At 39.5% G+C, this 24,412-nt stretch overlaps 3 protein-coding genes across 4 annotated transcripts; 2 read left to right on the top strand and 1 right to left on the bottom strand.

The window, feature by feature from the left end:
• Positions 1 to 518: 518 nt before the first annotated feature.
• scyl2 (SCY1 like pseudokinase 2) lies at positions 519 to 10,848 on the top strand. Of its 2 annotated transcripts, XM_079582759.1 has the most exons (19): positions 519 to 657; positions 1,898 to 2,082; positions 2,183 to 2,340; positions 2,455 to 2,599; positions 3,173 to 3,322; positions 3,891 to 4,112; positions 4,241 to 4,357; positions 5,734 to 5,859; positions 5,951 to 6,127; positions 6,735 to 6,746; positions 6,871 to 6,993; positions 7,073 to 7,186; positions 7,268 to 7,400; positions 7,488 to 7,606; positions 7,689 to 7,789; positions 7,870 to 7,939; positions 8,037 to 8,108; positions 8,189 to 8,311; positions 9,642 to 10,848. In XM_079582759.1, the coding sequence occupies exons 2-19, from the start codon at positions 1,906 to 1,908 to the stop codon at positions 10,263 to 10,265; spliced, it is 2,763 nt and encodes a 920-aa protein (XP_079438885.1). In that variant the 5' UTR covers positions 519 to 657; positions 1,898 to 1,905; the 3' UTR covers positions 10,266 to 10,848. The 2 variants fall into 2 exon arrangements, with proteins under 2 accessions (XP_079438885.1, XP_079438886.1); XM_079582760.1 differs by lacking the exon at positions 6,735 to 6,746.
• Positions 10,849 to 14,120: 3,272 nt separating this feature from the next.
• On the top strand, positions 14,121 to 15,715 carry LOC306959685 (uncharacterized protein). The gene is made up of 4 exons (XM_079551864.1): positions 14,121 to 14,301; positions 14,599 to 14,692; positions 14,767 to 14,854; positions 14,928 to 15,715. Exons 1-4 carry the CDS (start codon positions 14,229 to 14,231, stop codon positions 15,585 to 15,587), a joined length of 915 nt encoding a protein of 304 aa, XP_079407990.1. The 5' UTR covers positions 14,121 to 14,228; the 3' UTR covers positions 15,588 to 15,715.
• A 448-nt stretch (positions 15,716 to 16,163) lies between these two features.
• epyc (epiphycan) lies at positions 16,164 to 22,609 on the bottom strand (the record flags this gene model as incomplete). Its single annotated transcript, XM_079551500.1, has 6 exons — positions 16,164 to 16,662; positions 17,089 to 17,184; positions 17,257 to 17,459; positions 17,525 to 17,683; positions 19,518 to 19,653; positions 22,475 to 22,609. 6 exons carry the CDS (start codon positions 22,607 to 22,609, stop codon positions 16,492 to 16,494), a joined length of 900 nt encoding a protein of 299 aa, XP_079407626.1. The 3' UTR covers positions 16,164 to 16,491.
• Positions 22,610 to 24,412: the final 1,803 nt, after the last annotated feature.

The raw sequence follows: 24,412 nt of genomic DNA on the forward strand, positions 1-24,412 counted from the left end.
ATTTTATTTGTAGTTTTGATGGTGGTGGCACATGTATATATGGGTGATTTCTGTTATGGAAATGGTGTTTATTTGTGTTTAACCTTGTGTTTGTTTTTCACTAATAGTATACCCCTCTCACCCCAGCTCGAGGCCACACCACTACAGTCCCAATTCCACCATGTTTAGTATTTGTGTTTAATTGTAAATAAACTCTGCCTTAGGGCTGTTGGACCCATACTGACTGTCTGGCTTTGTTATTGAAGCACCTGTAGTTTAAAACACCTTGCTAGTGTTACATACAGCTGCATATTTCTCCATTTCAAAGCACAGCCCTTGAGCTGATAAAATGCGAATATTTTTTATTTTTAGCATAAAACTTGTTGTTTAAGATTCTGTCAGTTTCCTCTAAAAATATTGTAGGAAATTGTATTTTTTGTTATTTGGTAGATTTAATTATATTATATTGTTTTCTCTCTCTCTTTTTTTTTTTTTTGCAACGGACTGACGACATGTATTATCATATGACATCACGGAATTGTGACGAACCCGGAAGTTGCTTGTTGCCTGCTAAGCTAGCTTATTCGTATTCATCTGAAGACATGGGGTTGGTTGTTTAACCGACAAACCAAAGGAGGATTTTCATCAGTTGGACTTAATCACCCCTTTTGAAACTAGGTAAGTACTAATCTACATCGAACACCTATAATCGACTTATTCAGGCCATCAACATTGACGTTTCCCCCGAGCTGCGTTGTTATATTAGCTTTTGTATAGCTAGCTTCAGGTCTCGTTAGCTCATATGGTTCTAGGGCAATATGTTTTGATACTTATCATCATTACCTTTTCTAGCATTTTAACTAAATAAGTCAATGACATGTGTGTGACTGTTTTCATCTACTTTGACAAGTTATTTTGTGTGACAATACACAGCTGCACCGCGACTAAAAGCAAAAATGTCACTAAACCTGAAATTGAATGGGAAACAATACGTATACAAAAAAAATTGGAAACGGTTTGACATGATCATCTAATTTCCTATTATTATATTCTCTGTAGTTACCCACCTTTTTTCCCAGAAGTCTTCCCTGCTCATGCTGGAGACAGTCCAAACTACTCTGGACCAGGGTTCTGTGTCATTAATTACGCTTGAATTAATGACTAAACTCAGCCCTTCAAATAATAAAAACACTAAAGGGTTGAGGTATCAGCATTTATTCCAAATAAATCAAATAGATTTATTGTTTTCACCTCCTTTCTTAGTCATATGCAATCATTTTCTTGCTTCAGAGCTAGAAGGTCCCGGGTTCGATTCCCACTTGGACAGGGCCTTTCTGTGTGGGGTTTGCATGTTCTCCCTGAATCTGTGTAGCTTTCCGGTTCTCCCTACCACTGAGACAACTAGGGAGAACCAGAATGAATATAGTGTGTGAATGGTGGTGGTCGGAGGGGCCAATGACACAGACTGGTTACCTCGCTTCCGCCAGTTTACCCCAGGGCAGCTGTGGCTACAATCGCAGCTTACCATAAGTTTAAATTAAGCTCAGAATTAATGTTTTAAGTGAGTGTCCCTTCGAGGTGTGTCCTCTTTTGTGTGATGTAACGCTGATGTAATAAAATCATCCACCATATGATACAATTTTTTCATCACAAATCTTGCTTGTCTATATACACTCACTCTAGTTTAGTATTTAGATGTGTTAAGTGTAATGTTTGTAGCTGACCTCGGAAGATTGTTTTTCTCTGAACTGAAACGATTTCTGAAAGTGTTCCACCCATTTATCAGTAACAAAGTGTAAGATTTTAAGTACATATTGATCATTTTGATGATTCTGAATTATCACAATAATAACTCTCATTTGATCTGTCAGATGGATAATTCTCTCTTTTAATGTGAAATGGATAACACTCATTTCAGGTTTAAACATGGAATCCATGCTGAACAAACTAAAAAGCACTGTCACTAAAGTGACTGCAGATGTCACCAGTGCTGTTATGGGTAACCCGGTGACGCGGGAGTTTGAGGTTGGGCGGCACATCGCGAGTGGGGGTCCTTGCATGTGCTGGAGGATCTACAATGGCACAAAGAAGTCCACCAAACAGGTTTGTGTGTTTGACCATTGTTGTTTAGACAAATATGTATTCCACAAGTCTAATTTAATTTATGTTAACAACATATGGGATGTTCTGTCTTTGTCTCCAGGAAGTGGCTGTGTTTGTCTTTGACAAAAAAGTAGTTGACAAATATCAAAAATATGAAAAAGACCAAATTATTGATTCCTTGAAGAAAGGAGTGCAACAGTTGACTAGACTACGGCATCCTCGTCTTTTGACTGTGCAGCATCCTCTTGAAGAATCAAGGTGATTAATATTCCCTCTACCGTCCACCATCATTGCCCCGGGCGAGCATCTGCTTACTCAAATATAGAGTGGGCGTGGCACCTCTAACCTTTACTTGTTTACCTTTTTTTTCAGAGATTGTCTTGCTTTCTGTACTGAGCCAGTGTTTGCCAGTCTAGCCAATGTGCTGGGTCAGTGGGACAATCTTCCTAGTCCTGTGCCCAATGACATAAAGGAGTACAAACTGTTTGATGTGGAAACTAAATATGGCTTGTTACAGGTGAGAATGGAAGAAAGGGGTGATTTGAACTGATAAATCTCATCTGTATTATATTCATAGATTAGTGGCAGTGGGTTAGTAGTCATTTATAAAACGGATGAAACAGGGATTGTATAACAATCATTACTCACTACAGTCACCGGAAGTTTTTGTTGATTTAGATTCATAGAACTAGGTGTTATTGCTTCCCAGCCATACATTGAATCATAAATGACTAATTGCATGAAAACACTTGGGCAGGGACAATATGTTGTTTTGCAATATGACGCAAAACACTAAGCATCGATTCTTTATCAAAATACAATACAAAGTTTCTTCAAGAACTGTTACATACACTTTAACATTAAGGTCACGATGCATCAAGCAGCATTTGGGTTATACGTTTTGGACACATCACTCTGTTTTCTTGTTTTCAAAGTTTAATGATACTGTATCACAATATCACGACTAAAGCCATACTGAAAAACAAGTATAAACATAATTCTGTAGTTGTGACAGAAATAATTTTTTGTGTTGTGTTTGTACTTGATGGAGATATTACCTCGGTGCCTAACTGCTTTGTTTATTTCTTAGATATCAGAAGGGTTGTCATTTCTTCACAGTGGAGTAAAAATGGTTCATGGAAACTTGAGTCTAGAAAACATTATCCTCAATAAAAGTGGCGCTTGGAAAATAATGGGCTTTGACTTCAGCATTTCCACAAGCAATCCTTCAGACGCAGAGGTATGTTATTCATTGTCATTTTGTTTTACATTTCCTTTTGTTTTACATTGTTCCTTTTTGTGGTAATGTATTTATTATTTGTGGGATAACATAGATATGGCTTTATTTAAATGTTTTATGTTTTCCCAAATCCCTGCCGTCACCTGGAGAAAGAGAAAAAAGCAGGAGAGAGGAGAGAAAGGGAAGAAGAAACTAAGAAAGAAAGATAGACCAGGTTATGGAGAACAGAAGAAAAAAACAAAACAGCAATAATAACGATACTAGAAAAACAAAAACAACCATAGCAACATCAGCAATAATGACATCAATAGTAAACGACAACAGAAACTATTCTTCTGATTGGTGTGTGATATCTTTGTATTCTGTAAGCCACTTCTTAATGAAAATTCATGTGTTTTATGTTTAATTTTCTGAATTTTGCGTGAATAGCAATAGGCATGGAGAAGTAGGTATTGGGTTCCTCATGATCTTTAATGCATTGTTCCTTCCTAACTGTTCTTTGCAGTGTGTACATGCATCTCAAACTATTTCTTTTAATGACTGTTTTGGGTATTCTTTCCCATTGTAGCCCAAATACACCTGTAAAGAGTGGGAGCCTAACCTCCCCCCACTGTGCCTCCCTAACCCCGAGTACTTGGCACCTGAGTACATCCTGTCAGTGAGCTGTGACTCCGCCTCTGACATGTACTCTCTGGGTGTGGTAATGCACGCTGTCTTTAATGAAGGCCAGCCTGTTTTCCAAGTCAACAAGCATGACATTTTTAAAAGCTTCAGCAGACAATTAGACCAGGTGAGTGGGTTCTCCTGATTTCAAAACTATATATATGCATTCATTTATTTTGATTTGAAACAGCTGACAATCTAAACATCTAAATGCATTTCCTTCATTTATTGTATTCTTTATTCCCACGATATTAGCTATCCAACATAAGTCCATCACTCCTGAACAAAATTCCAGAAGAGGTTCGAGACCATGTGAAGATGCTTTTAAGTGTCACACCAACTGTTCGACCAGATGCTGATCAGATGACCAAGGTCAGTATTATTTTTCTTCATAAACAGCAGCATACAGTAAGGAGGACTTTTTCCATTGATAGGAGAAACAGGCATCTTTCCATAGCATCGAGTACGAGGTGATAAGAACTGTTTGCTTGTTTTCAGTTCTGTGCCCAAAGAAGGGGGTCAAGTTGCTCCACCTCTCCAGTGTTGTTTTTGTCAAGCAAATGAACAAGCCTTAAAGTACAAAAGATAAATTTGTCATTTTTAACCAATTGTTTGCCTGCTTTGGTAGTTGTGTTCCGTGAGAAAGGCATGTTAATGGAGAGCAGAATGTTATAGCAAAGGCCCAGCTGGCTGTAAGCTGTTGCGTCGTGGGTTTGAATTCTTTCTCCAACCTCTTCATTCCCTTTCAACCTGTGGTGTCCAATCCCAGTGTTTCTCCAACCAGGGGAGAAATCATCTGGGTTGCTGTGGAAATTTCACCTGATCGACTTATGCACGTTCAGTTTTTTTTTTTTTAGCCCACAGGCCCCACACATAAGCCACTATCTAACCCAACCCAACCCGCCTCGCAAGCATTGAAACATATGCATTGTAAATATGACCGGGCTCAATGTATCACTGCTTTTGTTCTGTCCAAAAAATTTGCAATTTGGGTTTTAATCCTCCCCAAATGAACTGGACAGACTGGTGTGTGCCCTCGCGCTGTCTCTCTCTTTCCTTCTGCAGAGCGGACATACGGCAGGGCACAGAGCAAAGGCAAAGCGAGGCGCACTGGCAGATTGTGGACACAGGGCATATTGGATCATTAGCTGCTTGTTTTATGAAAATCTCAAAAAAAGTGTTGGAGGATTGGAGGCAATCTGCAGTTTATAGCCCCGACATTCCAGCAACTCGCAAGGTCTGCATGTGTTGTGTTCAACTAAGCAGGTGCAGATTTCAAGACTTGACTCGATGTTCACTATATTTTAATAAATATATTTTTTGTGACATTTTTGTTTGCCTTTGCTCTAAAAGTTTGGGAAACACTGTCCCAAAAAAATCCTTAAAGATTTCATGCACTAAAAATGTATTATAGGGACTATACAGAGTTGTATATATGTTCCAACAATGTCCAAATGTGTAGAATGAGCCCAGACTTGTTCACCACAACTGCCTCTAAAATCCTGCACTGTCATTCAAAAAGGTGTTAATTCGGGTCCCATGAAGTGCCTTCATGCACGAGCTTAATATAGAAGGTGCAGTTACGCGTATGACCTGAGGTGGCAGCAGTGAGTATAAAATGGCCAACTTGCATCTAGCCCCTTTAAAATAGAAATGGCATGTGTAAACGGTGCTATCAAAGGTCTATAAGGAAAAAGTGGAAACTATATAACCACAGTGTATTCTTTGTGTGTGTGTGTCATTTTCAGATCCCATTTTTTGATGATATTGGAGCTGTAACTCTTCAATATTTTGACTCACTCTTTCAAAGAGATAATCTACAGAAATCACAGTTTTATAAAGGGCTGCCTAAGGTTTTGCCTAAACTTCCCAAGGTATGCATTCTATAGGTGCTTTACTCTTCATGTAGTATATTTTAAACACAAATGATTAATTGTATTTGGCATGGTGCTTTCTCCTTTACAGAGAGTGGTGGTGTATCGGATCTTGCCTGCCTTGACATCGGAGTTTGTCAATCCTGATATGGTTCCATTTGTACTGCCTAATGTGCTGCTAATTGCTGAAGAGTGTACCAAGGAAGAGTACGTGAAGCTCATCTTACCTGACCTCACGCCGGTTTTCAAGCAGCAAGAGCCAATCCAGGTAGAAATGATATAATTACTGTTAATGCACTAGAGTTTAGATTGGACCCAGAAAATCCAGCCCAACCCAGCCCGTTGGTTTTTTCCGACCTCGACCCAGACTCGAAGCATTTTCCTGGACACACCTGCCTGACACAAGCTGACCTAGCACATATTTTTTTACTCTCACAGAATAAGTGCAGCCTAAAGCTTTGTTTTGACTTGCTTGTCCTCAGCGTAGTACAGCCTACATGGACTTTTATTTCACGCTCTCACCACACGCACATAAACAACTGTATGTAGCCCACTATGAAACACTGTCCTGAGAGATAGAGAATGTCCTGATGGCCCTGCTCTGACGCTGTTTTCAGCGCGCAGAAGTCTTCACTATGCAGTACTTGACCTTATCAGCATGTGTTTCAACACAGCCATGAGTGCGCGCGCAGTTTTTCAACACACATTATGTTGCGTTCTCACCACTCCTATGAACCCGAACTAAGATAGAACAGTCTGATGTGTTGCATGACATGTTGTTTTCTTCTCTACCTTTCTCTGAAAATAACCAACTGTGTTCAGTCTGGTTTATCACGACTTGTATGTGTTTGTATTTTCCCTTTATGCTTCTTCAGGCTAGTAATATGGTGAGTGGGCCTCGCTACATCTTGCAGTAGCAATAGTAACAATACTATATCTTGTAGTTCCCTATCCCATACAACAAATGTGTTTGATTGTACTTTCCTCTTGGTTTATTTTTATATTGGGTAGATATTGCTGATTTTTCTTCAAAAAATGGATCTGCTGTTGACCAAAACACCAGCAGAAGATATTAAGAATAGTGTCCTGCCCATGGTATATCGCGCTCTTGAAGCTCCTTCCGTACAGATCCAGGTAGGAAAACACTTCCTCATCAACATGAATAACATAAAATGTAGAATAAAGACCAGTTTTGTGATTATGTGTAAATTAGGAGTTGTGTCTGAACATCATTCCCACATTTGCCAATCTGATTGACTACCCATCAATGAAGAACTCCCTGATCCCAAAGATCAAGTCAGCTTGTCTACAGACATCCTCGCTCGCTGTAAGTGTCAGTTTGTATCATTAAAGAACCACAAGTAGGTGTATTAGAAAAACTGATGTATCTGATCTTTTTTTTGTTCAGGTGCGGGTGAACTCCCTGGTGTGTTTGGGGAAAATTTTAGAATATCTCGACAAGTGGTATGTCATTGAGGAGATCCTCCCATTCCTGACGCAAATCCCATCCAGAGAACCAGCTGTGCTCATGGGGATGCTGGGTAAACATTCTACATTCTTAGTTTTGAAAGAATGACATGTATGTATTCCAAGCCATTCCAACGTACTGCATCTTTTGCATAATACAGGCATTTACAAGTGCACCTTCAGTCACAAGAAGCTTGGCATTCCCAAAGAACACCTCGCAACCAAGAGCCTGCCCCACCTTGTATCTCTTAGTATAGACAATAACCTGAATCTGAACCAGGTACAACCGCCACACCAGCAGCCTTGTTTAACGAAAACATGCAGTTATAATGCACGGTTTATAAAACTTACTTTTCTTTTAGTTCAACTCCTTCATGATGGTTATTCGTGATATGCTTAGTCGAATGGAGTCTGAGCATAAGACTAAGTTAGAGCAGCTACATATCATGCAAGAACAGACCAGGTAATATAATAAGATAACCGATGTATATGATAAAAGTGGTATACATTCTTTTACACTTATTTGTCTGCCTTTTTCTGTAGAACTTTAAACATCTCGAACCAAGGGAGCCAATCAGAAGAGAAACAGTCTCCACCAAATACTGGAAATCAGGTTAGAATTATAATTTATAAGCACAAAACTCTTTTGTACTATTTGTATATGTCACTTGTCTTTCTTTTCTTCTTTTTTGTCTGCTGCTACTGTTTAGATGGATGATATTTTTGGAAGCACAACTGTCAATGGCAAAGAACACGGATCGTCTGCACCTGTGCCCAACAGAGTAAAGACTTTATTTTTAACTTTCTATTTCTGTAAGATTTCTAAATTTACTCCTGTCTTTTGTATTTTTCCGCGCCTCAGATGTCTCTAACATTAGAAGAAAAACAACGACTTGCAAAAGAGCAAGAGCAGGCTGCCAAACTTAGAAGTCAGCAACCATTAGCACCACAAACGGTTAAGCCAGCTTCCACCTCCTCCAACCAGGTAATATAGGATTTACAGTGTTTTCCGGACTATAAGTCACACCAGCCTAAAAATGCATGATGAAGAAGAAAAAATATATATACAAGCCGGAGTATTAGTTGCAACTACCTGGGCATAACTGCACCATTGACAAGCCTCTCCCGGCAGCACCCATTTGCAAACTTGTTCCTCTATCTGTGACCATCTAGATTTTATGGGGATGTCACACCTTGACGATTAAGCCAGCTGAACTTTCTATGTATTTTTTCAGTTTTGGCCATATACATAGAGTATTCATAACGAATCCACAACTTGTGCCCAACGACCGCCTAACTTAACGCACGGCAGCATAATGCGACAAACCTGAGCGGGGCAGCAAGGCCATGGGGAAGGTAGACGTGATGCGCGGGTTGTGGGTTCCACCGCGGTCCGGGTTGGGTCATGAAATTCTCCTTTGATCACGGGGCGGGTCAGAAAAATGCCGGTCGCAGGTTTTTGACATAAATATGTGTCGGATTTTCATAGCAGTGTTTTGCAGCTTGTGATCCAGAGAACGCTTTTATGACGCTCCATGTCTCCTATTTTCCACCCTCTGTGTGTCTGTTAGTGTGTTCACGTTACCTCCGCTGTCTGTCCCTCTCCTGATCCCAGAGAGTGAGCGAGGAATGACACGCCAGTACTGTTGATTTCAAGCACATTTTTGGACGGAATGAAAGCCGTGGTCAATTCAGACGGATCATATTTGTATTGCGTAATTTTTAATGGTTACGGGGGTGCAGCAGGTTTTTAAAATAGAAACAACGTGCGAGGATGGCCGGGGCGGATAGAGCCTGCTCCAAAAAAAAACCTGACCAGTGATCATTATTAGACATCATGACTTATGAGTAACTTAACTCAACCCATAACATATCCAACGTACACCAGCGTATTTGTCAAATCTTTTCATACGTCGGCATAATCTGGCTAAATCGTCAAGGTGCCACAGCGCCAGCCCGCGATTAACTTTTTATGTTTTCTTCATCACAGTAAGAGTAACTTCCACTTTTCACCAGTCCCTCACACATTTCTCACTCACTCCACACTTTTTTTTCTGCTGCTTGATTGCTGTTTTTAAAATTTTCAGCTGTACAAGAGTAGCAGATACTGGTACACAAACCTAGAGCGCCCTCTATCGGCTGTCAGTGTGAAAATAACAAACATGTCAAATGATAGATTTTGAAATATAAGTCGCACCTGAGTATAAGTCGCACCCCCAGCTAAACTATGAAAAAAAAGTGTGACTTATAGTTTGGAAAATACCGTAGTAATGCCCTTCTTTGCTATTTATGTTCTCAAACATTTTTCATTGCAGACAAAGGATTTGACCAGCAGCCTTCTGAACAACATGACATCGTTGAACAGCCTGTCTTTGGCCAACACCCCTCGCTCTATTCCAGTGCCGGGGTCCACTGTGTCTCCTTTCCCTGCTCCTAGCCCAATGGGAGGATCCATGGTGGCTCCAATGTCTAACGGCTTCAACACTTCGGTGGGGGGCTTCCAGGCCGGAGGCATGGGGATGGGCATCCGACCGCCGGGCCACGGTCTTTACGGTGGGATGTCTACTGCCACCAGTACCCCAAACTTCGGCGCTCTAACACAGAATCAAGGACAAATGGGTCAAGCAAATAAAGGTCCGGATATGTCAGCCTTAGACAATCTTTTTACATCTAACAAGCCCAAAGTCCCGCTCAACCAAATGGCTCCGAATGCCGCTCTTGCTCCAGCAAACAGCACTCCGTGGCTTAACCAGTTCAGTTCAGCTCAAAACACTTCGACGCAGGGACCGCAGGCAGGCATGGGTAGCTTTGGGATGCAAGCAAACCCCTTTTTCAGTCCACAGAACTTCTCTCAACCTGCTTTTTCCCCTGGCATGAACCAAAGTGCAATTCAACAGGGTACATCAGTTAACAGAGATCTAAAAGACATATTTGGCTAAGGAAGCTGATTGATGACAATATTGTGACTGTGGGTAGGGGGGGCATTTCACTTGAGAAGGAAAAACGTGGTGAATGTTGTTTTCTTTTTTGTTTATCTCGGGTTTAGTATTTTAATTGATGAAGAAAAAACCTTGCACCTATAATTTTGTAGTTATCAGTGACAAGATGTGGTAGGTTAAAACTATGATTCCTTAAAATGCTGGGAATTCAAATATTTTCCTACGATTTTATATAAAAAAATAATAATATTAGTGTTATTCAGAAAGTTCTGTGTGAGTGAGGTCGATAATATATATATAAAAAAAAAGATGGCATGTTACTTTATGAGTGCACACCTGCCCAACTGCTTTTTATTTAGGTCTGAAGATTTGTTTTAAGATTTGTTATGTAAACTCTTACTAAACTGGTTGAGAATAATCATGTAGTCAAAACACAGTACTGCATAATATATTATAAGGTCCAAAAAACTAAAATGGTGTCACTTTATATAGATATAGGTTTCAGTTTTCTTTATGGTGTAGCATCTTGGGTTTATTTTTGTCCAGAATCATTCAGTCTGTGATACTGGCATAAACTTTGTACAGATACAAAGTTCAGTTGAGTGATTGGGTTTGGGAATGGCTCTTCTTTACTCCCTTTTATACATATGTTACTTTTTTTTTCCAGGAAAAACTTGCTAGCTACTTGAAATTCTGATGTGATGGCCATTTTCTAAGAGCGTTTCTAAATGATTCATATACTGTGTCAGACCCCCCAATTCTATTTCTGTTTCTTAATTCAGTATTATTTATTTAAAGTCTACCTCTGACCTTTACTATTTTGCTCCCAAAGCCTAAAAACCTGTATTTTGGGACCTTGCAGTCTATGTATCCTACACATACATTGTAACCGCATTATGCCGTTTGGTCCAAAAAAATCCAGATTTGATCATTATTGGGTCTGTTGTTTTTACATTTTTTACCATAACATGTTTTATTTGACCTTTTCCCTGCACATATTGTTGCTTTCTGGCCCTGTTTGATTCAAATTGTTCTTAAATGTCTAAAGAGTAAACCTCGTCCAATTTGTGGAAAAGTATGCCATGTTCTCAAAAGTGTTGAATTCACATAAACCCATAGAATACTATGGGATTCTGTTGAAACTCAGAGCTTTGTACATTATTTCCTCTTGTAACTGAAGATTTCCCTTTATTGAATTGGGGAAGCTTTCCAATCACATGAGACAACTTTCTTCCTCAAGTGATTAGACTTAAAATTGTAAAAAAAAAAAAATGCAGAAAAGGGCCTCATATGAAGAGAGAATTGGATACGTTTACTCTTTAGACATAAAACAGACGGCAACAATATGTCTCGGGAAAGGTTCAATGGTCAGTTAAACCCAGTTAGGCCATTATCCTCACCATCTCCGGATATTTTCTACCAAATATCACAATCTTGTTACAAAGTACGTTTGAGCTGCTCTGACCTAATGATCTGAACTTGGGCTAAAGTGAGTCCTACACCAGGACTGATCCTAAAGAATGATAGAATGGGCTGAGGTCCCCTGAATCAAACAATTATAGTTATAAAATGTATTTTAAAGAACCGTTGATAGACTGGTGGTTAAAGCTGCTGTGCATATTTATCACAGCATTGTCTGTTTCAACCTCAACATTGTCAGCTCGAGTGCGGCTCCAACAATTGAATGTCTGAATGTATCTCTGCTCTTTACCCCCTTTCAATAAAATCCACTAAAGCCGACTCAGCAAAAAGTCTAATGAATCGATAAGACAAAATATGATGACTAAAATATTATGTTTGGAGGGGTCTGACACTTGGCCAATATTTGAATTACTTGGAAAACCTCTTGAAAGATGGCTGCTCTATTCAAATTTCAAGCGGCCAGCACTTTTTGCATAAACATTACATGTAGAGAATCTCCTACATATCACTAACTGAATTCATCTACTGAATTCCAACACCATCAACAAGAAATCTCTTTAAACAAATGAATCACCAGTGTTTTTTTTTCTTTTTCTTTTGGCCAATCATGTTTGTTGGAATTGGACATTTTGCCTTCATTTTGTATCAGTTGCTGTTAATGCAGTATGATGGATGTATTGTCTCTGTTTGACGGTCAGTTTTTCACCTTCACTGGCAACTTGTGGTTAGAAATTCAAGTCAGCGTAGAGTAGTAACTAGTACTATTATTTCATATCCTTCAATTTAAATCCTCATCTCACACACTGCTTATGGGCCAATGTGCCTTACTTCTGAAGTCTTTTTGCCCCCTTCATTTTGCATTATCAGTTATTGCTTCTCTTAACCTTTTTTGTTTCATGTTACTGAACTTGACCACTAAACAAGTAAATGATTCCATTTTATTGAAGTGACCAATGGTCTTGATCGCTCTCATAGGCCTTTAGCACTTTTCCTAATAGCGGAACCTGCTGGAGACATATTACAAACATGTCTTGTAAATATATAATTATTTAAAATGCTGAAGGCCTTTAAAGAATCTCATGGTAAGAGGCCTTAGATGATTTATGTGCAATAATTCTTAAAGTAGCTGAACCCATAAACCACATCCCAAATTTAATGATCACACTGTAATTATGTAATGTGACGTCCGTTTCCACTTTTGTGGTTTCAATTGGACTGGGTTTGAACTTTATCTATATATATATATATATATATATATATGTATGGGATCTTTTACGCACTATGTGAGATTTTTATGATTCAAATGACTAAGTGTATTCTCTTTGCTATTTTTGCATCTGGCGCTCTCATGTTAAGTGTGGACCGTATCTGTAAATGGTTTCACAAAAATATTTGTCCATAAAATACATTAAAATACAAATGTTTTACTTTGAGTGTGTTTTCTGCAAAACCAGTAAGTACATATTTGAACTTAGAGATATTTTATTCAACATAAACAACATGAAACTCGGAAAATTTGAATATCGTTAAAAAGTGCATTCATTTCTGTTATTCAACTTAAACAGTGAAAGGATAGATTCATTACATACAAAGTGAGATATGTACAGCCTTTATTTGTTATAATTTTGATTGTGGATCCGCTTGTAAAAACCCCAAATAAAAAATCTCATAAAATTAGAACATTTTAAAATGGACTGTAAGCCACAATCATCAAAATTAAAACAAATAAAGCCTTGACATATGTCACTTTGCCTGTAATGAGTATTACAGAAATAAATGAACAATATTCGAGTTTTCTGAGTTTTACCTGTATAACTATGTAAAAAATGGTCATCCCAGTTATATTATTTGTTCGCAAATGTATATTGTATATTGCAGGATCTATTGTTGGAGTTGGCTAAAAAACATGAAAAATCCACATTTTCCATTTCCATTATTGTCTAAGAAGGCCTTAAGAAACAACTAAAGACCCTTTCGCTGCTTACATCATCATCTGACATCAGCTGGAGGCAGGAAGTTATCAAGAGAAATAAGATTAAACTAAAACTAAACTAAAGATGTGATACTGTTGTGGCTTAAGGTGCAAGAACAAGGGGAATGACATTTGAGACGATAAAAATAAGTTTTATCTCATATTTCCAACAACAGTTAGACATTTGATTATCGTTTCTATGACAACAGCTACAATGGAAATAGATCTAGCAGAATCTAGCTTCCTGCCTGTAGGCCTAACCCAGAATGTTTACAAACAATTAAAGGGTCTAAATAAATAAATAAAAGGACACCACCAACTTATCTTTATATGATCAAAGTAACATGAAAAATCGATTCACTTTTTGGAAAACCTGTCTTACGTTGAAATGTTCTGCAAGCTTTCTCCGAGACGCTTGGTGGCGCTGTCCCGGCGCTGTCCTGCACCTGCAGGACCGTGAATAAGAAGATAGGACACTTCAGAAGCAAGTGCCACTCGCTTCTCCCTAAACATTAAGAACCCTTTGTAACGGTAATAAAAACAACAAACTTAAGACATTGTACGGGGACATGGAGTGCCATGACTACACTCACCGTGGCCAAGGAGAAAATGAAACAGTACCTGGAGATGTCTTGTATAAATGTGAGTGTGACGCAAGAGAGAAAAAGTCGTATAAAAACTAGCTAGCTTTGAGCAAGCGTGACTTCCTAGCAAGTGGCTCTCGGCTGGACTGTTGCACTAGATTTCTGTACGTCGCTCGTATATTAGTGAAGTATCACAATGTAGTGTCATCATTCAACACAAATACACAAATCATGGCAAACACCAAAAGATTATTTGCTGCAGCAAATACTAGTCTACAAAAAACGCAAAGTTCACGCTGAATTTGTTTGTTGTTTTCTTATTGGTAATGTATAACATTTTTTTTTTTTTTTACAGTGAATCCAATAGAAACGCAAGAGCTTGTAAAACTGAGGATGTCAAATAAAGATCTTTTTAATGGAAAAAGAAATGCATCCATGTGTGGATGGAGGTAGGTAACAAGATAACATGACCACTAAGGTAAGCCTATTTGATATTTCTCTAAACAATTTTGTTCTTCTATAGGACTATTCTCAGACACATGGGATTGCAAGACAAGATGACTCATTATCAAGCAGCAAAAAAGTGGGAAAATATGAAAAAGAAGTACAAAGTAGGCTACAGAACTTTTGACATTTTGGTGTGTGTACCTCTGTCCTCTTTGTAATCATCCTTTGTCTTTGAAGGAGATAAAATATACTGGAATGGGATCATTTCCTCATTGGCCCTATTTCACGTTGATGAAGGATGCAATGGAGGGTCGACTGGAAGGCAGTGCTGCTGTTCTTATGACCACACAACAGGATAGACATGATGTCTTAAACGGTCCCAAACGAAAGAGAAGGATGATAATGCCTTCGATTGCATCTGTCACATCACTGGCACCATCAACACTGTCTCCAACTTCTGATTTGTTCACAGGACCAGAAGTTGAGGTTACGATAAATGGAGAGGTTCCAGTAGAAGAAAGTATAGATATAGGACATATTTTGCAGGAAGTGGACAATGAAAAACATGTGATGGACCGGCACAAGCAGATCATGGAGAGAGAGCACCTGCTTCTGCAAAGAGAGAGGGCAGGGCTGGACAGAGAAGTCGCTGCATTGGAGCGAGATCGCGCATCACTGGACAGAGACAGGGCAGCCATAGAAAGAGAAAAGACTCTGCTGGACAGAGAAAGGGCAATAGTGGAGAAGGAGAGAGAGGCAATCGCCAAAGACCGGCAGGCGCTGGAGCAGATGAAGGCAAGACTGGTGAGAACTCAGGCCGAGTCGGACAATACGGACATCATAGACAGAAAAGAACGCTTTCTTTTCTTGTTTGAAAAGCTCATCGACAGTTTGTAGAAAATTGAGATTAAATCCAAACTTGGATTATCTGTAAATCAAACAAAAATATATTTTTGATGCATTATTTAATGGAATTATGAATGAACACATAGAGCCACTCCTTTTTTGGAGAGGTCTTCAAAACATTTTTATTTTCTTGTGGTTATTCCATACAAAGAGAGCACACAGGACAGAGCTCTTAAAATTAGTTTTACCCCATCCACAATAAACAGTCCCCCTCCCAAAATCTACAATAGTCTCAGTTTTTGTAACTCTGGGCACAAGAGTCTTTGCATTTTTACAATTTTCAGTCAATATACCAAATACTGCAGTTCATGTAAAAAATATCCATAATTTATATTACAGTACAGACTTTACAAATGGACGACGTGTTTAAATGCACATTTTATCTCCCCTCATTAAGCTCCATTATATTAGTATACATTTCCAAAATTGTTAGATTTGTCATAAATTTTAATATAATTATTAACTTTATTTTTTACAAAACATTTAAACAATAAAACTGGACTGTTACCAGTTTTTAAAAGACACTAAATTCAGCTGAGGCTGTTTTAGTGTTTATCGTTAGATTTCACTGAACATCATCTTTTGATCATCGTGGAATTTGTTGTGTACGTGTTTGCGTGCTTGAAATATGACTGTGGTTCATGATAAAGTGTATAAATAGCATGTGGTGTGTCATACCATCCCAAGAATACCGTTGTTCAGTGCTTGACCAGGTTATAAATTCATGAGGGTGCCTTAACCATAAAAATTCACAAAGAGTTGAATCTGTCAGCAGCAGATTGAAAGACTGAAATGCAGTTGTTAGTGTTTGTGTCTGTGTCGGTATGTGCAAAGGTGTGAACAAGTTGCGACTGTGGGAGTCAGTGTGCAAAAGTACATGTTATTGAGTGTGTAGTCAAACTAGGGTCCCAATGGGTATACGGGGGAGGCACACGTAGGCCTGAGGGGTCCTGCTCAGATTGATGGGGTTCCCGTCCAGGCGAATGTCCTCCAGTGCGTTCCTAATGTAGTTGAAATCTTTCAGGTTGCAGAAAGTGTCCTCGTGCATCATTTGAATGTTGTTTCGCTAGAAAAAGTTGATCAAATGTGTTTATAGAGAGAATTACACAGTTATTGATGCATACAATAAAACACATGTGTAAAATAGATTTATTTTGAATAAACGCTCTATTTAACCATAGTGTTCTATTGAATCCCACAGACACATTGTTTATCCATCCTCCCAATTGTTTCAGCATAACACTACTGCTTGTATTAATTGAGTGCATAACCATGGAACTGAACTGTCATAAGTAAAGATTTAATCAATAAGTGAGGCAAACATAGAAACGTGGATAGGACAGTTTTTTTCCCCCTCACAATATAAGAAATGCATATTTTTGGACTACATTTATAGGTGCTGTGACAATGTACCAGTGTCAGATTGATTACATTGAAAAAACAAACAACTAAGAGACCTGGACTGGGCAGTAACTGTGTCCTGTGGGCCTACCTGTAAGTGTAGAGACCGCAGACTGTCTGGCAGAGGCACAGGGATGTAGTCAATGCTGTTATCTGTCATATACAGGAACTGCAAGCCAGTCATGTCCTGGTCACAGCAAAGACAGACATTAGAAGTTTAGTTATAGCTGTCAAAATGCTATGAACGTTGTCCACTTACCTTAAAGGCCTCGCTGTGAAGGCCTTTAGAGCCAATGTTATTGTGGCTGGCATCGATTAGAGTCATCGTTTCAGGGAGGGCAGGCAACTGTGAGATGTGGTTCTCTCTGATCACCAGCTCCTCAAGTTCAGGAAGACCAATGAATGCAGTTTCATCAATGGATGTGATCTCATTGGCAGTCAGGTCAATCTTCTTCAGTTTGCCTAAAATTCATATGTTAAACACAGAGGTGCAGCCTGTGGTTCTCATCTCTAAATCTCGTACATACCCATATTGGCAAAGTCAGACTTGTAGATCTTTGTGATTCGGTTGTAACGTGCATAGAAGTGTGTGGTTTCTTTGGGGAGAGGAGGGACACTGTCCAACCTCTGGTCATCACAGTAGACAGAGCCACCCAGACATGTACACAGCAAGCAAGTGGGCATGCCTAAAGCACAAACGTAGCTTTCACAGATTGGTACAGTGGTATACATAGAAGGGTGCCATGACAGTCATGAAGCTACATACTGCATAGAGCAAATTGCACTATAGTTTACACACTTAACTGAGATGTCTGTATTTCACCCAACACATCATCTGTACCCTGAATTACCTCAGCACTGACCTTGCCTGTCAGGCTCCTCAGTCTCCTCTTTATCACCAGAGCTCTCTGGGCCTTCTACCTCTCCTTTACCCTCCTCAGGGCTTTGTGTTGTAGTGGGAAGCAGCCCCTCCTCTTGTTAGAGACAGAATTATATTGAACAGGGACAGGTTAGACCAGACAAAGCAAAGCAGCTCTGGCAATCAGCTGTGTGCTAATTGCCATATTTGTTAAATGAAAGTGGTATTTAACGATAGATAAAAGTAAAACAATACGTTTTTCTTTTAAACCCAATTTCTCAATGTTTTCATAATTCGTAGTATTCAGAAACATGAAGTAGTACTGGAGAATATCTCACTTTAGTGAGATACTGACCTTTATCGGGCATTAGTGTGACCCCAGGGAACTCTGGTTCTCCAGAGGCAGAGACACCAGACTCTCCAGATGCTCCAGAGACATCTATGTCCCCGGAGGCTTCACCCGAAACCCCTGAGATTCCTGATATTCCAGAGAATTCCCCTGATGCCCCAGATGCTTCACTGGGACCAGTCCCAGGAATGAGAGGCAGTGTCTCACCTTGAACAGTTGGTTTGAAGAGATTATGTTAATAAAGAAAAACAAAACAAAAAGGCATTAAGCAAACATTTAACCACACTGAATAAAGAGGCAGTTAAATGAATTTACATCGTTGACACATGGAGGCAATTATAATTATTAATAAGTGCGCCCACAGAGAGACAGAGAGACATCGGACAAAGATAAGAATTTAACATTGAAAGTTTCCAAACAATCCCAAAGAAACTAGATGCAACAGCAAATTAGGACTGCAACTCATTTGGATTAAACCTTGATTCATTATAGATTGTGATTCATTATAAATTTGAAGGGTCCCGTGAGGGAATGCTTTTGGCAAACACTGCCCTAGGCGGCAAAGAGGGATTACCAAATTCCTTCTAACCCAGTGCAGCACGAAAGTACTGACCTTCTATGAATGTTATCCCTGAGAAACCAGATTCACCAGACTCTCCAGAAGACCCGGAGATTCCAGAGATCCCAGACACCCCGGACAGGTCCCCGGACTCTCCAGAGCCCAGGTCTATGGCGACCCCCGAGCCCATGAACATGTCTCCAGATCCCGACACTTCGCCTGACCCAGAGGCCTTCCCGGACCCAGACACATCTCCAGAGAACAGGATATCTCCAGACATCAGGAACTCTCCAGAGCCGCCCGAGCCTGACCCTTGCAGTTCCTGGGACGCCCCAGAGATAAAGCCTATGACTCCGGACCCCCCTGACCCTCCTGACTCTCCAGAGGCTGACGTCCCGGACTCTCCCGACACCCCTGAAGCCCCTGAGCCCACAGAATCCCCGGACACATCGATGGGCGCCAGACGAAGCTCCACCTCTTGTTAGAGACAAGATTAGGTATTAATCAACACCTAGATGACAGACTGAGTGAGTTCACACTGATTAGGTTAATATGACAACAACAAAAAGCACACATTTAACCATTGGCAGCTAGTTAAATGGAATACATGCACAGGGAAAACGCAGAAGAAGTACTGTTGGTAACTTTCCCTTGAGAGTGGACTATTTGCTTTAAATCTATTTTCTGTAATATTGAAGGCATTATTTCATCTGTATGCCATAATGAGTTTGGTTTGCTGGTGCTTTTTCAGACCTTTCTGTGTGTCGGGACCCATGAGGACCCCGGACCCTCCTGAACCCTGTGGGGTGAGTTGTGGCTTCAGGGGCACCTCCTCTTCCTCTTCCTCCTCTTCTGCCTCCAATTCTGTTGATAGTGTTTCAACCTCTATCTAAGAGAAAACACCAGCCATTAGCCACCAGCCATTTTGAGTGACAAATGTCAAGGACAATGATATATTTTCTATTTACCACGAGTACTACATAATGTTCATTCATAATGTTCATTGACAGAAAGGATTTTCAATGTACCGTTGTCCACTAGATGGCAGCAATTCCATTCTGACAGGTCCAAACAATCAGTGAATGAATCAGTGAAGAAAACACCCAGAATATTTATGGCTAAATATAAATGAATAAAATGCAGAGCTACAAATACAGATGGGCATGTCAAAAAAGTAAGGAGGGACGTACAGATGGTAACGAGTTGACAAATGAAGCACTAAAACACCTTTAGTGTTTAGTTTGTAGATTCACAAAAAGCCATGAAATACTCAGCTACTGCCAGTACAGGTGCAGTTCCATTATAGACCAGATGAGGGCAATACAGCCCCATGCATGCACTGCCAGGTATTACCTGCCACTCAGTCAATACTGAGACCATGCTCGAAAAATGAATGGTCCTTGTGGATCCAAGACACACATGGTGACTGTAAGACACACATTTTATTTCTATTGGCCATTTTAATAAGGTAATCAGCCAATACAAAGCTTAGTCATCTTTAGTTTACAGCAAATTAAGTTCCCAGTTTTTTAAATGAATAAAAGATGCAAAGACCTGCACAAACATCGTATTATCCAACAGCGTGAGTCCGATTTTAGACTCTAGTAAAGACGCAGTATGAGATACAACAAGGTGGCACTTTGAAAAATGTACACAAAGTTAGCTTACTGCAGTACTACCCTTCATTTCCCTCTTTCCCAAAGCAAACATACATACACTCATGGGAAAATGTGGCAAACACCGTGCAACCAGCCATACAGGGAAGACCAGCCAACACAGCCTGGGAATTCACAACGAGGGATTGGACCGTTGGCATAAAAAAAAAAAGCCAAATGTAAACAGTTTGCAGACCAAAAAAACAACAATCATCAACTATTGGTGTCATTGTTAAGAATCTTCACCATTTAAACAATACTGAACAGAAGACCAATTGTAATAGCCCTCATCAAGACATTAGTTGTGCATTGTCTCTTCCTGAGTTATTGTACACAGCCACAGTAAATTACAAGTTTATGAAAAAGACATTGACGCTGCACATGTATTTATTCACTTGCAACTCAACAAATTAAACCTTCTGCATGTTCAAACAATGACTGGATAAAGCCAAAACAAATGTGAGGCAACTATAAAAAGATGACAGTTTTTAACAAAAATAAACTGTGCACATTTTCTGAGCGCAGATGATAAACCTGGCAGGTCTACAGTTAAGTCTGTGGTTTTTGGTAGAAACTTTTGTAAATGTGTGGACAGTTTGCCTGATTTCATGGGGTGTCAGACTTTAAATCCTATCCAAAAGTACCAAAGAGAAGTTAAAATCTGGATGAACAGGATGACAACCATACCATGACTGTGCAACTCATGCACAAGTCAAGATTCTGTATCAGTGAATCAAATCAGTCCACGCTGTATTTTCAGCTCTACCACTTCGCTCTTTAATCTCATCCTTAACTGTTGTGTCAACAAACCTAAATTACAACCATTTTATTTTCCAAAACTGTGATTATTGAGTACAGACAGGATGAAGAGCATAAGTAACTCTAATTGCCTCATTTTCTCTACTCCCACAGTAGGCTTGTGTAATGTGCATACCCTCCTCCAGACAGGGTTTTTATCAAAGCCACAGCCAGAAACTTTCCCCAAGAAGTCTGCTGTTCTTTGGAGCTCAGAGATGAAAAAGAATACAGAAGAGAAAATCTGTTCTCTTCAAGAGAGAATCTATTCTCTTCAAACTGTAGTTGACACTAAACAAATCTGTAAAGGTTAAGGTACGCATTGAATATGGAGAGGTTCAGCGAGGGCTTAGTTAATAAAAGACAAACACACGGCCTTGGCACTGCCGAGGTGTTATGTCGTTTTGCTCAGAATCCTTCCTCAACTGTGTGCATTCGAGTCCTGACCATGGCAGTTTCTTGTCTTCCTGCTTTTACCTCATTGCAAACTGGACTGTTTGATTTTATATAAGGAAAAATAAGGTCTACAATAAGAGAAAAACATAAACACATTTTATCTGTAGTCAATTGTGGCCTTGAGTCATACTTTGCAGGACAAATCAATTCAGTGCAACCAAATAATATGTCAATATTTGCCCAGATACAGAAAGCAGTACACGATAATACTGTATACAAGTTTTACTCTTCTACCTTTCTCTAGTAGGAGCAGCAGGATCCTGGATACTCTCCCACTAACTTTAGTAAAGTGATATTGTGGTCAACATTCCTATTACACATAGCATGTTTATCTGATGATGCGGGGTCTATTGGAGCCAATGTTTCCTACAGCCATTTGACTTTAGTGCAACTTAGAAATGTGAAACTAGAAGAAATTACCCTAAGATGTGTTGTATATATTTTTACATTGATGACGTCCTTTACAATTTCTCCTTTTGTAAAATGAAATTATACCAAGAATGTTTTCCATTTTCCAGAGAAACAGCAATTTAGCAACTGCTAGGAGCACATTTGTTTTGAGAATTGTGTCTTATTTCTATGTATTTGAAAATGTCTGAATGTTGTCGTCATGAAAGAAACTACAACCACAACAATCAACCATATCTTTCCCCATTTTTCCGAGCAAGCATGGATAAATAAACAGGCCACAGCATGGGTTGTCTGCCTGTACAGCTACGCAATCATGATACACAGAATTTAAAAAAAAATAGATAAAAGTCAGCAAGCAGTGTTTAACATAAACAGAGTGTTCCAGTTTCTTACCGGAAGATTGGTGGTTAATTCATAGTCGTAATCTCCATTTTCCGCGTCATAATCCGAGTGAGTTTGTCGGGAAAATCTTGGGGTGGCCACTGCTGCCTTGAGGACAAGGAGTCCCAGTAACAACCGTGCAAGCATCCTTATGGTCCACCTTAAACCAACAGTAGAGTTTAGTCAAGCACATCTTTTCATTTTGTTCATACTTTGTCTACTGTAGATTTATCTGTCTGTTCATTTGTATTATGGCTTTTTCTGCTGGTCTTGTGCTACAGGTGCAGATTATATCTGTGGATAGCTGAAGGTTGAAGTGTTGAGTTGATATCGGATGATCATGAATGAGCAGTAGCAGATACAAGGCTCTTCAGCCATAACTTCACTGTGTGACATCATTGGTGTGTGAATTCATTACTTTGGTGCAGACAGCTGGAGGCTCTGAAATATGAGGGCCTCCTTCATGCTGCCAAAGGTCCACTGTGGGCTACAAATCAGTATTGCATTGGGTCGAAGGTCACGGGTCAGAACCGCCAAGGAATCATGGGAAAGTTTCCTTCAGTTTGATGACATAGGGGTTCTGGAGATGACTGTTAGTTCACATTGATGCCTTCGTTTGGTTTCAAGAATTGTTGTTGTTGCTTTGAAGACTGATAATTAATCTTATGTTTTGTATTCATGAAAATATCTACTGTCAAGCTTTAAGAGAGGACAAGTTATTTTGTAAATGAATGGAATTTATCACACCTAAATTTCAACAACTGTAAAAAGTGTTAAAGAAATTCATATATTTTTTGTACACTGTGCACACAATAAGATAAACGGAATTAAAAGAGGTTCTGAACCCACTGTCATAATATGATAATGATGCCATAATATAACTTTTACCTGTAATACATATAGGCTGTACAAAGTCAAGTACAAGTCTGTATTTGATGAAGATCTATTCTAAGATTCTATTCTTTCTACCAAAAATGGTAGAAAATGGCAGATCCGAGACATAGTGATGGCTCTAGATCAGATGTCGGTGCTCAGGGTTGCACGGAGAGAGTGAGAAGAGCCTCAGGTACGATGCAGCTACAGACCAGGGGCACTAACTCAACCCCTCACCCTTCACAGTGGCCCTTTATGAGGCCCGGCCAGTGCTTGTCTCAGCACTCAAACTCCAAATTCCACCGAGGTTTGTGGACAGGATGGCAGTGAGTTACAGCTGCAAGGCAAAGCTTCTTTGAGCAGCATGGGTACTCAAACACAAACACAGACGCACACTGGCAGAGACACCTCACAGATGTATGCTCTGTTTGCACACACCTATCATTCACAGACAGAAAATAAGAGAAACCTCGACTTCTATTTAAGGCACAGGTATTCAATAAAAATACAGCAGCGCAGTTTATTTCAGACATGAATCTCCTCTTTCATGATATTCAATGGTTAATGTCAGGATTATCCAGTAGGCACATGCAATGTTGATACTGATATTTTGAAAAATTAAAACCCAGCGTTGTTTCAGTGAAAGAAACCCTATCCGGAGACAGAGGTGTGCTTTAACGCTGGCCATCGCAGTGTACAGTGGAAACTGTGTATATGTGGATGAGTGTAGCCTTCAGACTAGTAGTGTGTTATGCTTGGCTTCACTGTGGGCATTCCAGATATCTGCTGATTCTACCTATTTCCCCCCAAAACCACAGGCAAACGTTCTGACTGTCCCACGGGTATGGGCTGTAAAGCAAACGGCTATATTAGTATCAAAAATGAAGAGAAAAACAAAGGATAAGTTGCTAAATAGACTTTTCAGCAATGAGCTGTCAAATAAAAATAGAAATATAAAAAAAATACAGTATAAATTAGGATGCTTTCATTTTGTGGGTCAATGTGATAACTCCACAAAACAAATAACGAAACACAAACCAGGAAAAAACAACAACAACACAACATCAAACCACTCCA

This window comes from Gobius niger (genome assembly GCF_951799975.1).
Source record: "Gobius niger genome assembly, chromosome: 2".
Lineage (NCBI taxonomy): Eukaryota > Metazoa > Chordata > Actinopteri > Gobiiformes > Gobiidae > Gobius > Gobius niger.